The following is a 17065-nucleotide window of genomic DNA, read 5'->3' as shown; positions in this document are numbered from 1 at the left end:
CCCCCAGCCCCCCCCAAATCCTATCATCCCTTGCGGGCTGCGATAATAAATAAAAGTCTTTATTTCTCCCTCTCCCAAAGTTAAAGGGCCTTGTGAGTGTTAAAGTAAGTGTTGGGATGGTCGGGGCAGCCCCGGCCGGCGCTGCTCTCGCTCGGAGCCACCCCGCCCGATCAAAATCTATCTTTTATTAAACGTCAGCATTGACTTGTGCGTCTCTTATCTCTGCTCTCTCCCGACGTGTGCCTGCAGTGGGGGATTCGGCGAAGGAAGCTCGTAACATGGCGGATAGCGAGGAAGGCTTCGGGCTGCCCAGCACGCCGGCCGATCCGGAGGCCAAGGAGCTTCAGGCCGAGGGCAAGCAGGACACGCAGCTGGGCAACACCAGCAAGTCACCCACCTCACCCCAAGCAGCCTTCACGCAGCAGGTAAGCGCCCACGCTGCTCCCCTTGCACCCCATCCCTGTTCCATTCACTCCTTTGCCCCTTTCCCACCCCATCCCTGTTCCATTCACTCCTTTGCCCCTTTCCCACCCCATCCCTGTTCCATTCGCTCATTGCCCCTTTCCCACCCCATCCCTATTCCATTCGCTCCTTTGCTCCTTTTCCACCCCATCCCTGTTCCATTCGCTCCTTTGCCCCCTTTTCCACCCTATCCCTGTTCCATTTGCTCATTTGCCCCTTTTCCCCCCATCCCTGTTCCATTCGCTCGTTTCCCCCTTTTCCCCGCGGTTTGCCCCCTCCCCAGCCAGGGGTTGGGTGAATTTAGGCCCCACGCGAGAGCAAAGCCTCGCCTGGCCGTGGGCTCACCCTTCTTTCGTGTTATTTGAGGTCGTGCTCAAGAGCCAAAGCTGCGGGGATGTGCCCGGGAGAGTTTTGGGGGTGTGGAGGAGCAGTAGGGGAGCAGGACCCCAAAACACAGCGAGGGGAGCCCGCCCTGCAGCGGCACCCCCACACCCACCAGTGTCCTAGCCCGAATGGGCAAATGCACGGGCGGAGATGCCTTTATATTTATATATAAATGTGTATGTTTTGTACATATCCACATCTGTGCACCCTCGGACACCCGGGTGGGCACAGCGGGCACTCAGTGCAGGCTGAGCCACGTGTGGGCACCCCCAGAGCGACACTTGGGGGGTCCCTGGTGCCCTCCCTCAGCCCTGGCCCCCCTGGCGCTATGTGGGCTCCGTGCTCCGAGCCAGCCCTCGGCTTCTCCCCGTGCTGGGAGCCCTGGCAGGGGAGAAATGCGGGAAAAGGAGGTTTTCACCGCGGTCCCTGCCGTGGGGTCCCCCGGCAGGTACCCCCGATGGACCCCGCTGCCCACGGGGTGCACAGTAGGCTCGGCAGGGCCAGAGCGGGCACCGGGGGTGTTTGGAAAGCGACCCCCGAATTCTGAGGGGCATTTTTAGTGACGGGGAGAAGGGCTTGGTTTGGCCGGGGGTGTCCCCTGTGCCTCCCAGCCCGGCTGCAGGGATGTGTTGTCCCCACGGTGGCATCTGCCCCAAGCGCAGGGTGGGAAAGAGAAAATCAGGGGGCGAGGGGAGCAGGGTGACACCCCACGCCGCTCTGGCCTGTAAATCGCTCGTGGGACGGTGTCAATCTCCTCCGCTTGGCTCTGGGAGCAGCGGGGCCGGGGCGCCGGGGGATTTCTCCGGGAGGATGCGGTGGGAGCCGGCCCGGGGGCTCTCTGCCATCGCCCCCTGCCCCAGAGCCCCGCAGGACCCCGCTCCAGGCCTGCCCTGAGCGGCATCCCGGGCATCCGGCCTGCAAACCCCTCCGACCTGCAAACCCTCCGGCCTGCAAACCCCTCCGACCTGCAAACCCCTCCGACCTGCAAACCCTCCGACCTGCAAACCCCTCCGGCCTTCAAACCCTGCGACCTGCAAACCCCTCCGATCTGCAAACCCTCCGGCCTTCAAACCCCTCCGGCCTGCAAACCCTCCGGCCTGCTCTGGGCAGGGCTATCCCGGGAGTGGCCCGGGCTCGGCCCGCAGAGCCCGGCCCTTCCCTGCCAGCTCCCGGCGGGGCCGTGCGGGTCCGTGCGGGGCCCGGCTGCCCTGGCGAGTTTGTCCCTGCTCCTCTCAGGGCTGTCCCGGCTCCCCTCAGGGCTGTCCCGGCTCCCCTTAGGGCTGTCCCGGCTCCCCTCGGGGTTGTCCCTGTACCCCTCGGAGCTGTCCCCGTTCCCATCGGTGCTGTCCCCGCTCCTCGGGGCTGTCCCCGCTCCCCTCAGGGCTCTCCCCGCTTCTCTCGGGGCTGTCCCCGCTGCTCTCAGGGCTGTCCCCGCTGTCCTCGGGCTGTCCCCGCTGCCCTCGGGGTTGTCCCCGCTCCCATCGGGGCTGTCCCCATGGTTCTTGGGGTTGTCCCTGCTGCTCTCAGGCTGTCCCTGCTTCCCTCGGGGCTGTCCCCGCTGCCCTCGGGGCTCTCCCCGCGGCTCTCGGGGCTGTCCCTGCTCCCCTCGGGGTGACGCTCTGTGCCTCCCCGCTCCGCAGGGCATGGAGGGCATCAAGGTGTTTTTGCACGAACGCGAGCTGTGGCTGAAATTCCACGAAGTGGGCACGGAGATGATCATAACAAAGGCCGGGAGGTAAGAGCAGGGGGGCTCCGCGGTCCCCTCGGTGTTTGCGGGGACGGGGGGACACCCCCGCCTGGCTGGGGGGCACCGGGCACCTCCCTGGCACGGGGACGGTCCCACCTCTCGTGTCCGAGCCCGTGTGTGTGTGTGTGTGTGTGTGTGTGTGTGGGTGCCACTGCCCGGCCGTGCAGAGCCCTCCCTGCCTGCAGAGAGGCGGCAGAAATTGTTTCTTCTGGCTTCTTTCTTAACCAGAACAGTTGGGTCATTAATTCCGACTTCAGGCCTTTGGAAACTTTCCAGGCGAACGCGAGTTGCAACCACTTGGCCAAAAAGCAAACTTTGTTTAGAGCAGCTCGCTGGGCCATTATTATTATTATTATTATTATTATTATTATTATTATTATTATTATTATTATTATTATTATTATTAATCCAATTTGGCTCTTCTGCTTTCCCCCAAAGTTTTCTGCGTTTTACAGAGTTTTTTATTTATTTCTGCTCACTATGGAGCGAATATTCCCATCTCAGCCACTTCACCCCTTTTAAAAGTCTAGGCGGTCTCAAGCTACTGTTTATAGAGCGATAATAAAGCTGTTTAGATGCAGAGATAGATGCGTCGGCAAATAAGTATCATGTGGGTGTGTTTCTATGCGGGTGTTTATCTGCGTGGGTGTGCGGCAAAATATGCAGCCTTGCAAATCCAACTTTATTGGGGTTTAATCGATTCCATGACCGGCTGTGTAAACCTGATCCGCAGATATTATATGTGGACGAGGGTATTTTTGAGGGGATTTAACATTATCCTGGATATTAACGTGGTGGAGGGTTGTTAAATTGAAGAGCGGCCAGCGAGACGCAGTAAAAAAGTCTCTCCAGTCCTATCAACAAATTGGGAGCAGCCCGAGGGAGGATTTTTCGTTGTGATTTTCAATTAGAATTCTTGGAGAAAAAGGGAAAAAGCCTCCACGTGTAGGAATTGTTTCAGGTTGTAGGGACGCAATCAACAGGGCAGAATCAAACTTTCATTTTGCTCTGTCAGCTGGCATTTGCTGTGGGCTTCCAAAATTTGCCTGAAGAGGGAGGGGGAAAATAAATATCGACCTGGTTGGGTAAAGTTTTAGCGAATAGATCTCGCCTTCCCCTTGAACCTCGCTGCTGCAAAAATGGATTTGAGAGCGGTTTGTGGCCAAGGGGACATGGGATGAAGTCGGTGTTGGGATCTCCCGATAAAAACCCCGGTTCACGGGGACAAAAAAAAAAAACAAAAAAAAACCAACTCTCGAAGGGAGACAGAAACCACCTTGCAGAAATTTCAAACAAAAATCTCTGTGGACAGAGATCTCATCTGGAGAGCAATAAAAGAGACATTTACAGGCAGGGCTCGAGGGGAGATGCGGGCTCGGTTTCCTTATTTACATCATTGCCCGTGGTTCTCGTTGAAGTCCCTGGTCGCGCTGCTCAGGTGCTTTCCATGGAGTTACAGATTAATCTCCAGGTGGAATTTGGTTTCTTCTCCCTTAAAAAGTTTAAGTTCAACACTCGCTTCCCTCCTTGGGCGCTGGTTACCCCCCCTACAACTTTTTAGACCCGAATTAAAGCCCAGCCCAGGTGCCCCACGGCAGCGATAAGATCCCGAGCCTCGGAGAAGAGCGCGGTATTTTTAGAGGTGTGGGACTTTTTTTTTTTGTGGATTTTTTTTTTTGTTGTTTATGCGTGTTTTAAGTCCAGGGCTCCATTTTCATCTGCTTTATTTTTAAATATTTGGAAAGCTCGAACTAAAATAACAGCAGTGGTTTAAGTGCCTGCCTTGCAGTAATGGAAAATATTTCGAAAAGCCCCTGCCTTGTGTGTATCCGAGGGTTTCCAAGGATTTGTCAGGTGTGTTTGCTGCTATCTCGGGGTGATCGCACGGCTGTTCACGGATTTTCTCTTCCACCTGAGTGCGTGCAGGTTTTTTGCTCTATATCTGTCCCTAGAACCTCGAGGTGTTCATATAAATGTATTTTAAAATGTTTATATTTCTATATATGTAATATATGAGAACATATTTCTATAAATATATACATTTATAGAAAGATATATAAATATAATTTTTATAGGAGTATCTATATTATAACTTTTATTTTAAAACTTTTTTTTGGCAAATTTCCTCTCCTGTTCCCGCGGTTTATGGAGGGAGGGAAGAAACTTGCTTCCAAAAGTTCTCACGCTCAGATTTGTTCAAAAAAACGGAGATTCAAAACTTTAGTGAAAGAAATAATTAGTAAAAATACGAATAAACGAGCAGACACACAAGGAGGTGAATAAACAAACCCGCCAGCCTCGAAATTCCGATTTTGCTTTGATAAATCACCCGGTTTGCCTGGATGGGACCCAGCACCACCCAAACCTGTCCCACACGCCAAGGGGACGGTGGGGAAGATCCACCTGGGACCGGGGTTTAGCCCTTTTGTTAAATGTTCCCCCCAATGTCACCTCCTCGCACACACGAAATCACTTTGGCAAACTTTGTTTTTATACTTTTATCTATTTATTTATTTATTTATTTATTCAACAGGCGGATGTTCCCCAGTTACAAAGTGAAGGTCACTGGACTCAATCCAAAGACGAAGTACATCCTGCTGATGGATATTGTACCGGCGGATGACCACAGATACAAATTCGCGGATAATAAATGGTAGGCACGCCTGGGGGACAGGGACGAGACCTCTGGGGCTGCCCGGGGGCGAGAAATCCTTCAATCAGCGGCTCGTCCTTCTTTTTCCGTGCAAAATGTTGGGCTGCAGGAGCCTCACCTGGGCGCAGTGGGGTGTTCCTGGGAGAAATGGGACAGAAATCCGAAAAAAGAAGAAAAACTGCAGGATTCTGTCGCAATTAACGAATCCTGATTGACGATGAGGTTGTTTGCTATTGTGGAGCTGATGGTTTAATTATATTAAGGAAGGGAATATCGCCGGGAAGGAAAATCTTTAAGGATTGGGGGTTTTTTTGCTCCTGGCCGTTAATTGGGGGAAGGATGGGGTTAAACGGGCGAGCGGCGAGAGCCATCTCCGACGGGAAAGGTGCCAAAGAGCTCAGTAATTCCCCGAGCCAGCCGTGCTGGAAATGCCTCTTCTGCCCTGCACGGGGTACCTGGGTGCGAGGGGACGGAGGGGCAGCTGGAACCCACGGGAGGAGCCCACGGGAAGGGATGGCCGGGGGAGCAGGAGCCCACGGGAGGGGATGGATGGGGAGTAGGAGCCCCAGGAAGGGATGGACAGGGAGCAGGAGCCCACGGGAGGGGATGGACGGGAGCAGGAGCCCCAAGAAGGGACGGACGGGGAGCAGGAACTCCAGGAAGGGACAGAGGGGGAGCAGGAGCCCACGGGGGGCTACACCCGGGGAGCAGGAGCCCCAGGAGGGCATGGCCGGGAACAGGAGCCCCAAAAGGGGACTGAAGAGAACAGGAGTCCACGGGAGGGGACGGACGGGGAGCCGGAACCCACGGGAGGGGACGGACGGGGAGCCGGAACCCACGGGAGGGGACGGACGGGGAGCAGGAACCCCGAGAGGGGATGGCCGGGAACAGGAGCCCACGGGAGGGGACTGAAGGGAGCAGGAGCCTCAAGAGGGGATGCACGGGGAGCAGGAGCCCACGGGAGGGGACTGAAGGGGGCAGGAGCCCACGGGGGGCTACACCCGGGGAGCAGGAGCCCCAGGAGGGGATGGCCGGGAACAGGAGCCCACGGGAGGGGACTGAAGGGGGCAGGAGCCCACGGGCCGTCCCCAGGCAGCCGCAGCTCAGCCCCGTGTCCCCGCAGGTCGGTGACAGGCAAGGCAGAGCCGGCCATGCCCGGCAGGCTGTACGTGCACCCCGACTCCCCCGCCACCGGAGCGCACTGGATGAGGCAGCTGGTTTCCTTCCAGAAGCTCAAACTCACCAACAACCACCTGGATCCCTTCGGACATGTAAGTGCCGGGGCTGGGACAAGGGCATCGTGCTGTGCAGCACCCATGGCGGGTGTCCCCTGCCACCAGGGCCTGCCAGTGTTACCCATTCTCAAACCCAGGGCACCTGGGGCGTTATTTCACCCCGGAGAGAGCGAGATGAACCTCACTGAGGACCCCCCAAAAATTAGAAGCATAAACCTTCAATAGATGGGAATTGATGACAGACCCCCGGGGCCTGGAGTTGGCGAGTGGGTGAAACTCTCCTGGCTTCACTGAGTATTTGGTCACTCGGATTTTAATCGCATGGAGAGTCCCCAATCGTTAAAATCCGCCCGCTGCCACCGGGAATTTGCCTAACAGGTAAAATCAATCAGGCATAATTAGCAGAGGAAATAGGACCTAAAACGATGTGGATCCCTCGATCAAAAAAAAAGAAAAAAGGAAAAGTAACAATAATTAAAGACAATTAGAGAAATTGAAATCCCGCTAGAACTTCTTGGGCATTAAAAAAGTCTTTGCGAGACTCGTGGGGCCGTGAAAATTTGTGTGAATTCTGCAGCCAGGAACAGCCCTCCTTCGAAGGTCTCCAAAGATGCGAGTTCCTCTGAGCAAATATATATGTGCATGTGTGAATAAAATATATATATATGTGTGTACATATATATATATAATATATAATTGAACGAATATGTGACTCCAGATCCTGCCAGCCCTTTCCAAGAGTGGATTTTTTCTCCAGTGTCGTTTCAACACTTCAGTTTCATTTTTTCCAAGCTGTTTTTTTTTTCTTCTTCGCTTTTTAATGATAAATTTTGTGCTATTAAATCCTCGCCCACGCAGTAGCCAAGAACTGAGAGGGCTTTGGGGGAGAGCAGCCAGCAGAGTCCCGAGCCCACCCCAATGCTGAGCATCATTCACAAGCTCTCCTTTGCACCTCCATTTGCAGGGGTTGATTTCCTTTTTCTTTTTATAATTCGAATTTTTATTTTAATTCTAATGGAGCTGCTGCAGAAGGGGTTTGCAGGGGCTGCTTCCCAGGGATCAGGACCTTTCCTGCGGGAAGAGGGAGGGGAGCAGCGCAGCCGGGGGAACCCATCCCAGCCCCGGGGGTGCTTTTGGGGATCTGGGGGGGGGGATCCGGCCCGGGGGAAAGGGGCCAGGCATCCCCGCTGGGAACAGGCGGCTCTGGGGAAAAAGTCCCTCCAAACAAACCGAAGACGCTGAGGGGACAATAAGGGACTTCAGAGGAGGAGCTGCGCCAGGAGCCTCTCAATTAGAGTCGCTGTAATGAAATTAAAAACCATTAGATCGTTCACCGTTGATGTCTACGACTTTCCTGGATGTCAAAGCAATTTGCTTAAACCCCCGGGACGGGGGAGGCGGCGGCGGCGGGACGCGCTGCGTCTCGCTGTCGCCAGGGTCCGGCAGTCATTATCGGGCCCGAGCGGCCCCCCGCCGTCCCCCATCCTCCCCCGGGATTAACCCGGTACCGAGCAGGGCCCGCTTTTTATCTGGAACCCCCCGCAGCCCCTCCCGGCTCCGCCACTGTCCTGTGCGGGTGGCTGACGGGAGGGATGTCCCTAAACCCCCAAATCTCCCCAGCTCTCTTCCCTCGCCCTTTCTGCACTCTTTACCCCCCTGCCATGGGATGGGGGTGTTGAGATGCCCCCATTTGCCCCCATCACGCGTTGGGGGGGAGCAGCTTTGGCCCCTCAGGCGTTTGTGTGGGGGGAGCAGGTGAGGAAGCACCTTTGACAGCACCTCCCGGCCCTGCTGGGCTCCCCGAGTGAGTTTCTGGAGAGATCCGTGCCCCTACCCCAGCACCTCCATCTGCCCTTCGAAAGGGCTCCTGAAAAGGGCAAACGTTTTGGGGAAGGGGCTCCTGAAAAGGGCAAACGTTTTGGGGAAGGGGCTCCTGAAAAGGGCAAACGTTTTGGGGAAGGGGCTCCTGAAAAGGGCAAATATTTTAGGGAAGGGGCTGCAGGTTCCTGCTGGTGTGTGTTGTTCTTCTCCTGCCCTGGCAAGGGGGGGATGCGCCGTGCTGTGCCCCCTCCATTCCCACGGGATGTCCTCTCCTTCTCCCCCTGCCCAGATCATCCTGAACTCCATGCACAAATACCAGCCCCGGCTTCACATCGTGAAAGCGGACGAGAACAACGGCTTCGGCTCCAAGAACACCGCCTTCTGCACCCACGTCTTCCCGGAGACCGCCTTCATCGCCGTCACCTCCTACCAAAACCACAAGGTGAGGGGCTGGGCCGGCCCCCGCCCCGCAAACCGCATCCTGCTCCTTCCCTCTTCCTGAGACACTCAGCCCCTCTTCCCTCCCTGCTGCTTCTTTCACCCCTTCTTTTTCTTTTCCATTTTTCTTTCCTTCCTTCTCCTTTTTCTTCCCTTCCCTCTTCTTCCCCCTTCCTTTTTCCTCTCCTTTCCCCTTCTCCACTTCCTTGTCCCCTTCCTTTTCTTCTCCTTATCCTCGTCCTTTCTTTTCCTACTCTCCCCTCCCTGTCCTTTTCCTTCCCTTCCTTCTCCTTTCTCACCCCCTTCTTTTTCCTCTCCTTGTCCCCCTTCTTTTTCCTCTCCTTGTCCCTTTCTTCTCCTTTTTCTTTCCTTCCTTCCTTTTCCTTTCTCTTCCCCTTTCTTTCCTCTCCTTGTCCCCTTGTCTTTTCTTCTTGTCCTTTCCTCTCCCTCTCCCATTTTCCTCCTCCCTTCGCCTTTCTCCTCTCCCATCCCATCCCCTCTGTTATTCCTGGCCGCACAAAGCATCCAAAGCCAGGCTCGGGGCGAGCCGGGGAGGGGGGAATGAGCTCACCAGGATGCTTTGCCTACATGGAGACGACCAACCGAGGAAGTTTGCTTTATCTTCCCCCCCCTCGCCGTGGGTCAAAGGCTCCTAATCTGGAGGAGGGAGCCGGGCGCTCCCCTCGCGGCCGGGCGCTGATAACCCGGCTGCCCACGGGGGGCTGCGGGCTCGGCAGCCGGGAGGCCCGGGCAGGAAAGGGAGGCTCAGCTCCCGCGATCAGCAAACAAAGCACGAGAATAACGGGATGGGTTTGTCTTCTGCTGGCTTGGGTGGAATAAGGGTTTTCTTGGTGCTGTCGTTGCCCCTCCGCTCCTTCCCTGCTTGGGTTTGGGCTTCCCCGCCCAGCACGGGAGGAGGAGGAGGAGGAAGGCTGAGTGTTGAAGGCAGTGTGGTTCTCCACAGATGATTCTTTCACCAACTGTCGTTTGCCACAGCCCCATGAAAACTCATTTTCTTTCAGCAAAAAAGCAAATGCCTCTCCTAATCACATAAAAAGCACTTACTATAAACTTGTGCTTACAGGCAGGTAGGATGGCTCCTTTGTACCCCATAGAATAATTGTTTTTCAAACAGAGAAAAGTCATTTAGCACCCCAAAGAAATCCTGGATGCTTTCCTGGAAATGCAGGTTCCTAAAGCTGTGTGAAATGATTGCATTTCCTCCATCCATCAGCTGACCAGCAAGCTGCAGAGAGCAGAGCTGGGCTGGAGAAGAAAGAGTGTTCCACCATAACTAGGGAGAAAGGAAAATACTTCCCTGCCCTTTAAAATAGGAGCTGCTGGCACGGCTGGGACAAGCAAACCCAATCCAAATTGAGTCCTTGCCAAATTATGCCTTAAATTATAACTCCACTGTGGATGCTATAAAATCAAGTTTAACTTCTGCTTGATGGATTTGCAGAAAGAATATAATATTAATAGAAGTGGGAGTTAATAAAACGGGACACACTGCCTGCTTTAAAGGCATTTCCCGAGCAGAAAACAGACGTGAATGGAGCTGCTCTCCTTTGAAGAAAAATGGGGCTGGTTTATAGGAAAAGAAATGATCATGCAAATAAAACTAAAGCAAAGCAGGAACATGTAAGTACAGTAGTTTGGGAAAACTGCCATGCTAGGAGGAGCAGGAATATTTGATTGTAAATCAGCAACATCTGTGTGATAAGAAATGACATCTGTGTATCTGACACAGGCAGGAATCCCCACAGACACACCAGGACACATTTTACACACCCCTGACACGTTTTACAGGCTCTGACATCCCTCTGCCCCCTGACACACACATTCCTCCCTGTGCTGCTTGGAATCAGGGGGGGAACAGTGGAAGAGTGGCTGGAGCCCCAAGATAAAATCCCAATTGGGAAAGATAGAGCCATAAAAATAAACCAGGGGATGATCTTCCCTAAATGGCATCTCCCTGCAGGGAAGGGAATAAAAGTTGGAGCTTACCCCAGTGCAGATGGGGAATGATATTGGGGTTGATGCAGATGCCAAGGAGAAACATCTCCCAGCTGAGGTGGGTGAAACTGAGTTGGGGTCTTTTCCCCCAGCTGAAACCTGAGCTCAGCTTTCACAGCTGAGGTTGCTTGGAAAACCAGATTTTGCTTTTGTAACACAGGCTGCATTCCCCCCTGCCATAAAGGATGGCAGCCCCCAACATGTGGGGCATCCCCAGCCCTTGCTGTCAGTGCACTGCTGACTTTTTTCCCATTTTTGTCTCTCACCTGTAGCTCATCCCTCATGCAATCTTTCCCATCCACCCCACCCAGCCTCTGACATATTTTACACAGAGTTTTATACACCGATGTATTTTACACACACACACACACACACACAAAAATTCATCCCTGCACGGGGTTTAGGTTTCAAGAGCTCTGTTAGAGCTGAATTCTATTACAGAATGAACTGTATAACTCACCCCAAAATGCATTTGAGTCCATGCTTACACAGCTTATAGAAATACCTGCCTGCTTCCAGATAGGTCAATTTATTTCAAGAGCACAGCTGCAATCCCAGTGCAGGGCTTGTGCTTATTTCCCCTGATATTTTAGACAGCCTGAAAAGATATTTAAGCACCCTAGGATCTCCCTCTCCTCAGCCCTACTCCCCAAAAAGAGGCTTAAGCTATGAAGAGAGTTTTGGTGAAGTTTTCAGGGCGGTTGTCAGCAGCTCCATTGGTCACCTCCCCCCTCTCTGCTACCCTTAAAAACACCCCAGAAATACTGAGGTGTTAAAAAAGGTCACATGCACATTTCATTTCCTTGCCATTTACACAATGGGTGCTTGCAATCAGGTTGATTCCCAAATATTAACTTTCCCTGCAGTTAAGCACCATTTTGCTGTAGCTTAAATCATTGTGTTACTGGCTCATATTTATTAGGTATGAGCTCTCTGCTTAAGACCAGGAAATGAACCTAATAGACAGAAATAATTAAGGTTCTCCCCTCACGAGGGTTCTTTCAAAAGCAAGAATTCACAACAATTATTCTCATTAATTTTTACAACCTACTTTCCCCCTTAGCTGGACTTGGGCTTTATATTGGTTCCCCCCCCTCAGGATATCCGGTTTTATGCTGATTTTTTTTTTCCCCCACCCTAAGTTATTTAACATTCTTGGTAGCCAAAATTCTTTTAAGGAAACGTTTGCCCCGGGTGGGATGTTCCAGGCACCCAGAAATGCTGTGTGCACCAGGGAGGAGCAGGGCAGGGCATGGCCAAAGATTGGATTCACTGCCAGGTATCTGGTGGGATTTCTGAATAGAGAGGTTCATCCTTCCCCTGAAAAGGGGAGGAAAAAGGGGGAAGGGAAGAAAAAGGAGAAGGAAGGAAAGAAAAAGACCCAGTGCTAAAATCATGCTGGTGAGTCAGTGGTGCTCTACTCTGGGAGTTCTGGAGAGCTGGTGTCCCCTCTGAGCATGTGGCTTCTTGTCACTGTCCTTGAAGGCTGGAGGTGGGCAGGTCCTTGGGTGTGGGTTTTTTCTCCTGAGAGCTCCATTTTCCCTGTCTCAGGTTGCAGGTGGCCACCTCCACCCCTTCAGCAGAGGCCACCAGTGGGGTGGCCTGGCTGGCATCTCATGGGACTCTCCTGTGCAGCCCCCAGGCTCTCCCTGCCCTGCCTGGGCTCATTGTCCCTGTGTTTCTCCATCTGGCTGGAGAGAGGGGACAGCCCCTCTCCTTACCCAGGGCAGACTCTTCTCCAAAGAGGGCTCCTTGGGGCTAAGCAAGGTGACACCAAGTAGCTCCTCTTCATCACCAGACCTGGTGGCTTCTGTGCAGCCCTGAGGATGGGGATGGCAGGGAGCTGCTGCTCTGGGGCACTGAGGATGGCAGGGAGCTGCTGCTCTCTCTTTGATTCTCTCTGCTGCTCCTCATGATTCTTACTGCTGCTCCAGGCCTTCCTGGGACAGTGTTTCCTTCCAGGGATCTCGTGCCCTTCACAACTCTGGCTGAAGCAGCCTTGTCACCTTCTGTCCCCAGTCCTGTCCCTGCTCCCTGCCAGCCCTGGGATGGGGTGCTCAGCCAACCCTGAGCCCCTGGACCCTTTTGGTCCTCAAAGCAGCCCCTCTCCTCCAGTTTGGCCAAGGCTCCCTCTGGATCTGGCATCCATCCTGCCTGCAGACTCACCTCCTTCCCCCAGAGCTCTGTGCCAGGTCTCTGTTCCCATCCTTGGTCCCTGTGTCCCAGCAGGCTCCTCAGTGAGCCCCTCTGTCTCACCCCAGCACCTCCAAGCAGCCTCCCAGTCCCTCCCATTTCCTTCACTGCTTTGGGCTCAGCATCTTCTCCCCTCTGCTAGCAACTGCCCCCTCCCTTCTCCTGGGGCTCTGAGTCCCAGCTCCCCATCCAGCTCCTCTGCCTGGCCCAGGTGTCCCTGGGCTCAGCAGCCAACTTGTCTGCATCTGTTTCTCTCCTTCCCACTCCTCTGGTTTGGCTTCCTCCATCCTGCCTTGGCTCCTTGCTGGGCTTATTGAGAGCCTGGCAGAGAAGTCTCTGTGTTTTCCAGCTCCTGTGGCTCCCAGCACTGCCAGCTCCAGCCCTGGCACAGCTGTTCCAGGTCCCTCTGTGCCACCCTGAGCAGGACCACGGGCGCCTGCAGGCCAGGGAGAACTGGATCCCCACGGAGAGGGGAGCTCCATGAGTGCTCTGCACCTCTCAAGGGTGATCCTCTGCACCTCTTCATCACTAAATGGTGAATTTTTTTCCCCCTCCAATCAGTTTTAAGTTCTCTAAGTAGATGTGAGTGAGAATCCAGAAATTCAGGATCCACATTCCTTGAAGAACATTCCTTTTCCAGAATGCCCAACCTTTCTTAGTTTCAGAAGAGCCCAAAAAGATCAGGGTGAAGAATTTTCCCTTAGCTTAAGTGCTTAAAAAAAGAAGTTGCTAGCAAAATACATAAATAAAATAGAGTCCAGAACACCTGGTGTGGAGCACATCACCCCTAACAAAGTTTTAACTTTGTTACAACTTCTAAAGTGAGAAACAATTGAGGAAAAATATTAAGTTTTTGATAAAAAATACTACAAAATTGTAGTTTTGATTTTGGCCATAATGATATTCGTGAGCCCTTAGGCACAAATTCCATATAAATGCATGTCTGTGGAAAAGGAAAAAGAAATAAAGCATCTTTCCTCGACCTAACTCCATGCAAAGCTCAATTTTGTCCTGCTGGAGCTGAGGATGCTGTTGGGAAGGTCTCAGCAGAAGAGCTTTGTGGCCAATTAGTCCAGAGAAAGGAGTGCAGGGGAGCAGCCCAGGGGTTCCTTTGGGATTCCCAATTCCATTGGGAACTGTCACTTCCCATTAAAGTGAAGATGAACCCATAGGTCAGACAAACCCTGAAAAGTGGAAATCTAGGAGGCTTCACCCTGCAAAGCTCTGGTCCCCAAGGGTCTGTGGCTGCTTCAGAACCAGGGAAACTTTGCTGTCAGAAACAAATACACAAACAAAGCCCTTCAGTTTTATTGAACCTGTGCTGTACAATTCAGCCCTGGGCACTCTGTCTTAATGACCTCGCAGGACGTTGTATTTTGTTTTATTTTTCATGAGGTAATTGTCATTTGACTTTCTGACAGCTTTTCTCCCTCCCTGCCCCCCTGTGAGTTATAGTCAATTAAACTCAGTTTTGCTGTGGCAAAGCTGATCTAGAAGAAGGTTATTTCCACCCCTGAGTTTGCTTTTCCACCTCTGGAATAGTTGGGAAGTCAGGCAAAAAAGTGGCTAAGTGAAATATCTTCCACAGGTTGTTTGCTAAAGCAGGGATTCACCAACTTTTTCTCTGTTTTTTAGTTTGTTGTGTGCAGTTTTGTTAAATCTGGCTTGGGCTCTCCTGGCTTTGTGGTGGCTGATGCCACGAGGTGTCACCTGGGGAAACTTTGTTCTGGGAGCTCCAATCCATCTGAAGGACACCAAAGGTCTGAGAATGAATTCTAAATCTTTAGTCCCTGGTTTTCAGATGCCTTCAATGCAGCAGATCCTTAATTTTAAGGAGGCTGAAGTTGGCTGTGATTCTCTTGGGGCTTTTGGCCATCAGCATCAACACCTTCACTTGTAAGTGTGTTCCTGGTGTGGGTTAGGGGACTTCACTTCTCCTAAACCACCAGATTTGCAATATTGAGGTCCCATTTTGATATTTTGGCTGCTATTTTGTGGGTCATTAAAACCTTGAAGAATCAAACGGGGCATTCAACTGAGGGGCTTAAACGAGGGGCTGGAGCACTGCTGGCTCCTCCTCCAGTGACCAGAGTGCACTGGGGACCTGTGAAGGCACTGCCACCCACCCCAGAGCCCTCTGGCAGTCCCCATGTCCCTCCCTTGATTCCAGCAGGGAGCTGAGGCTCCCAGTGCAGGCGCCTTGGTTAAAATGCCTTTGGTCAGGTTGGGATGAATCTGGCCCTTTGTGCCTTTGTGTGCTGGTGCCAATCCTGTAAATCCTCACTCACTGAAGGACTTCACTTATGTGAGCAAATATTGCCATTGGGGTCGGCAAGAGAGGACAACTCCTACATTTACAGGGCTTCAGGAACATTCAAAATGTTGAATAATGCCTATTATTCATTCTAGAAGAGTCACCACCTTCAAACCGATAGGCAGTTGCTTTGCAAAATACACAGCTGGTTGTGTAATAATTCAGGGCTTTTAATTACAAAATGCACCTCTGTTTTATTGCTAGAGAATGGCTCAACTGGCAAATTGACCCCAAAAGATTGTTTGTTTACCCTTCTCTTTGAAATCTGAAATGAGGGACAAAAAAAAAAAGTGCCAAGGGCTTGTTTATGTGCTGAAGTATGGTCCTGATTTAATGGGAATGCCTGTGGAGATAAGTGTAAGTGTGGTGGGGGGCTCTGGGAGAAGTTTGGGGCTGAATAAGGCAAAAATGGCAAATAAACAAACGGCCCTTGGAAAAAAATATGCAAAAAGACAAGAAAAGAGCAAAATAATCTGGTTGTGCATACACCTGGCGAGGTTTGCTATTGACACTGGGCGAGCCAGATTTTCCTCTCTGGATTTTGGCAGGGAGGTGGGCCTGGTTGTTTGTGCTTGACTCTGTGAGCATGAACCTCTCTCTGTTCTCCCTGCCTTGATCCTGAGCTCTTTCCTTCCCCTTGGCCAGCTCTCAATGGGAAGGAAGGACGGGATTTCCATAAAATGTGGTGAGAGCGTGAAGCTCCTCCAGTGGCAAACAGGGGGTTCTCTTTCCTCCTGGGCAAGTGGAAATCAGGAATCTCCTGATTCCTTGCTGAGAGCTCAGACTGCCAGGCAGGGATGGAGAAAAGAGGGAAAAAAAGGGAAATTTCCCCTCTTCTGCACAAACTTTGGGTCTTTGCAACAATATCACACCTGGTCCGGGCTCAGTCCTCTTCTGGCAAGGCACCAAAGTATTTCCATCAGATTTGGCAGGCAGAGGGAGTTTTTACAAAATCCACAGGGCAGCTGAGGGTATTGCTGGTCCACAATGAATATTGGCTTAAATGACAAGCCCTGCTCACCAAAACCCTCAGGAGAAGTAGTGGAGGAGGGATGGAACCTCTTGGAGCAGCATAGTCCCTGGGTAAGGCATGGTCTGTCTAGAAGCTGCTTTAAATCTTAAATTTAGATGTTTTAAGAGGACGAAAGTTGAGACTGAGGGGATTAATCTGGCTAAACTTTAGACTCTCACTTAGTGAGCAAACTGGAAGTGATGGGGAGACAAAAAATCCTTAAGGGTTTGATGGTCACAGGTGAAGTTGCCCTCAAAGTAATTTAGGTAATGAGTCCATTCAGTGCTGCCAGCTGTGGGGCAGGATGGCAGATGCAGAGCACCTGGAGCACATTTAGCTGGTCTGAAACACCCAAAGGGTGAGATTCACTGGCCTGGGAGAGAGGGTGCAGGGTCTGAGAGGTGAGCTTTTGGTCTTGTCTGTGCATTGATGAGAAAATACTTGTTGGGATTTGTTCAGACCCAACTTCCATCCCCGGTCCTTGGAGCAGTGAAGCCCTTTCTGTCCCAACAGCAAAATGAAACTCTCAGAAAGCAGATTTTCTCCAGAGAAAAATGTGCGTGAGCAGTCCCACATATTAGTTATGGGACAAGCCTGGGAGAAGCGAGAGGCTGTTGACAGGAGATATTTTTCCTGTGGAGCATTCCAGGGAAAGGCCCATCTGGAATGGTCAGTGCCTGAGCTGAGGGATGCCTGGAGTTCCTGCAAGCTGTATTTTCCCTCCCATCCCACCTGCCTTGGGTTTAATAACCTTTGTCCCCTCTGTCCCTGGCCGTGACCCTGCTGCGTT

The 17065-nt window shown here is 52.4% G+C and overlaps 1 protein-coding gene across 1 annotated transcript in view; it reads left to right on the top strand.

Annotated features, from left to right (window-relative positions):
- The first annotated feature begins 263 nt into the window (after positions 1 to 263).
- The window catches only part of TBX5 (T-box transcription factor 5), a 35982-nt gene continuing 19180 nt past the window's right edge, over positions 264 to 17065 (top strand). The window contains exons 1-5 of the mRNA XM_066562326.1: positions 264 to 425; positions 2487 to 2581; positions 5127 to 5246; positions 6370 to 6517; positions 8592 to 8744. Coding sequence (XP_066418423.1) covers positions 279 to 425; positions 2487 to 2581; positions 5127 to 5246; positions 6370 to 6517; positions 8592 to 8744 — 663 coding nt within the window. The 5' untranslated portion in view covers positions 264 to 278. The remainder of the gene's footprint in view (positions 426 to 2486; positions 2582 to 5126; positions 5247 to 6369; positions 6518 to 8591; positions 8745 to 17065) is intronic.

This window comes from Molothrus aeneus, chromosome 18, assembly GCF_037042795.1.
Source record: "Molothrus aeneus isolate 106 chromosome 18, BPBGC_Maene_1.0, whole genome shotgun sequence".
Lineage (NCBI taxonomy): Eukaryota > Metazoa > Chordata > Aves > Passeriformes > Icteridae > Molothrus > Molothrus aeneus.
The sequence above is the reverse complement of the archived record's forward strand: the minus strand, read 5'-3'. Positions and strand labels throughout refer to the sequence as shown.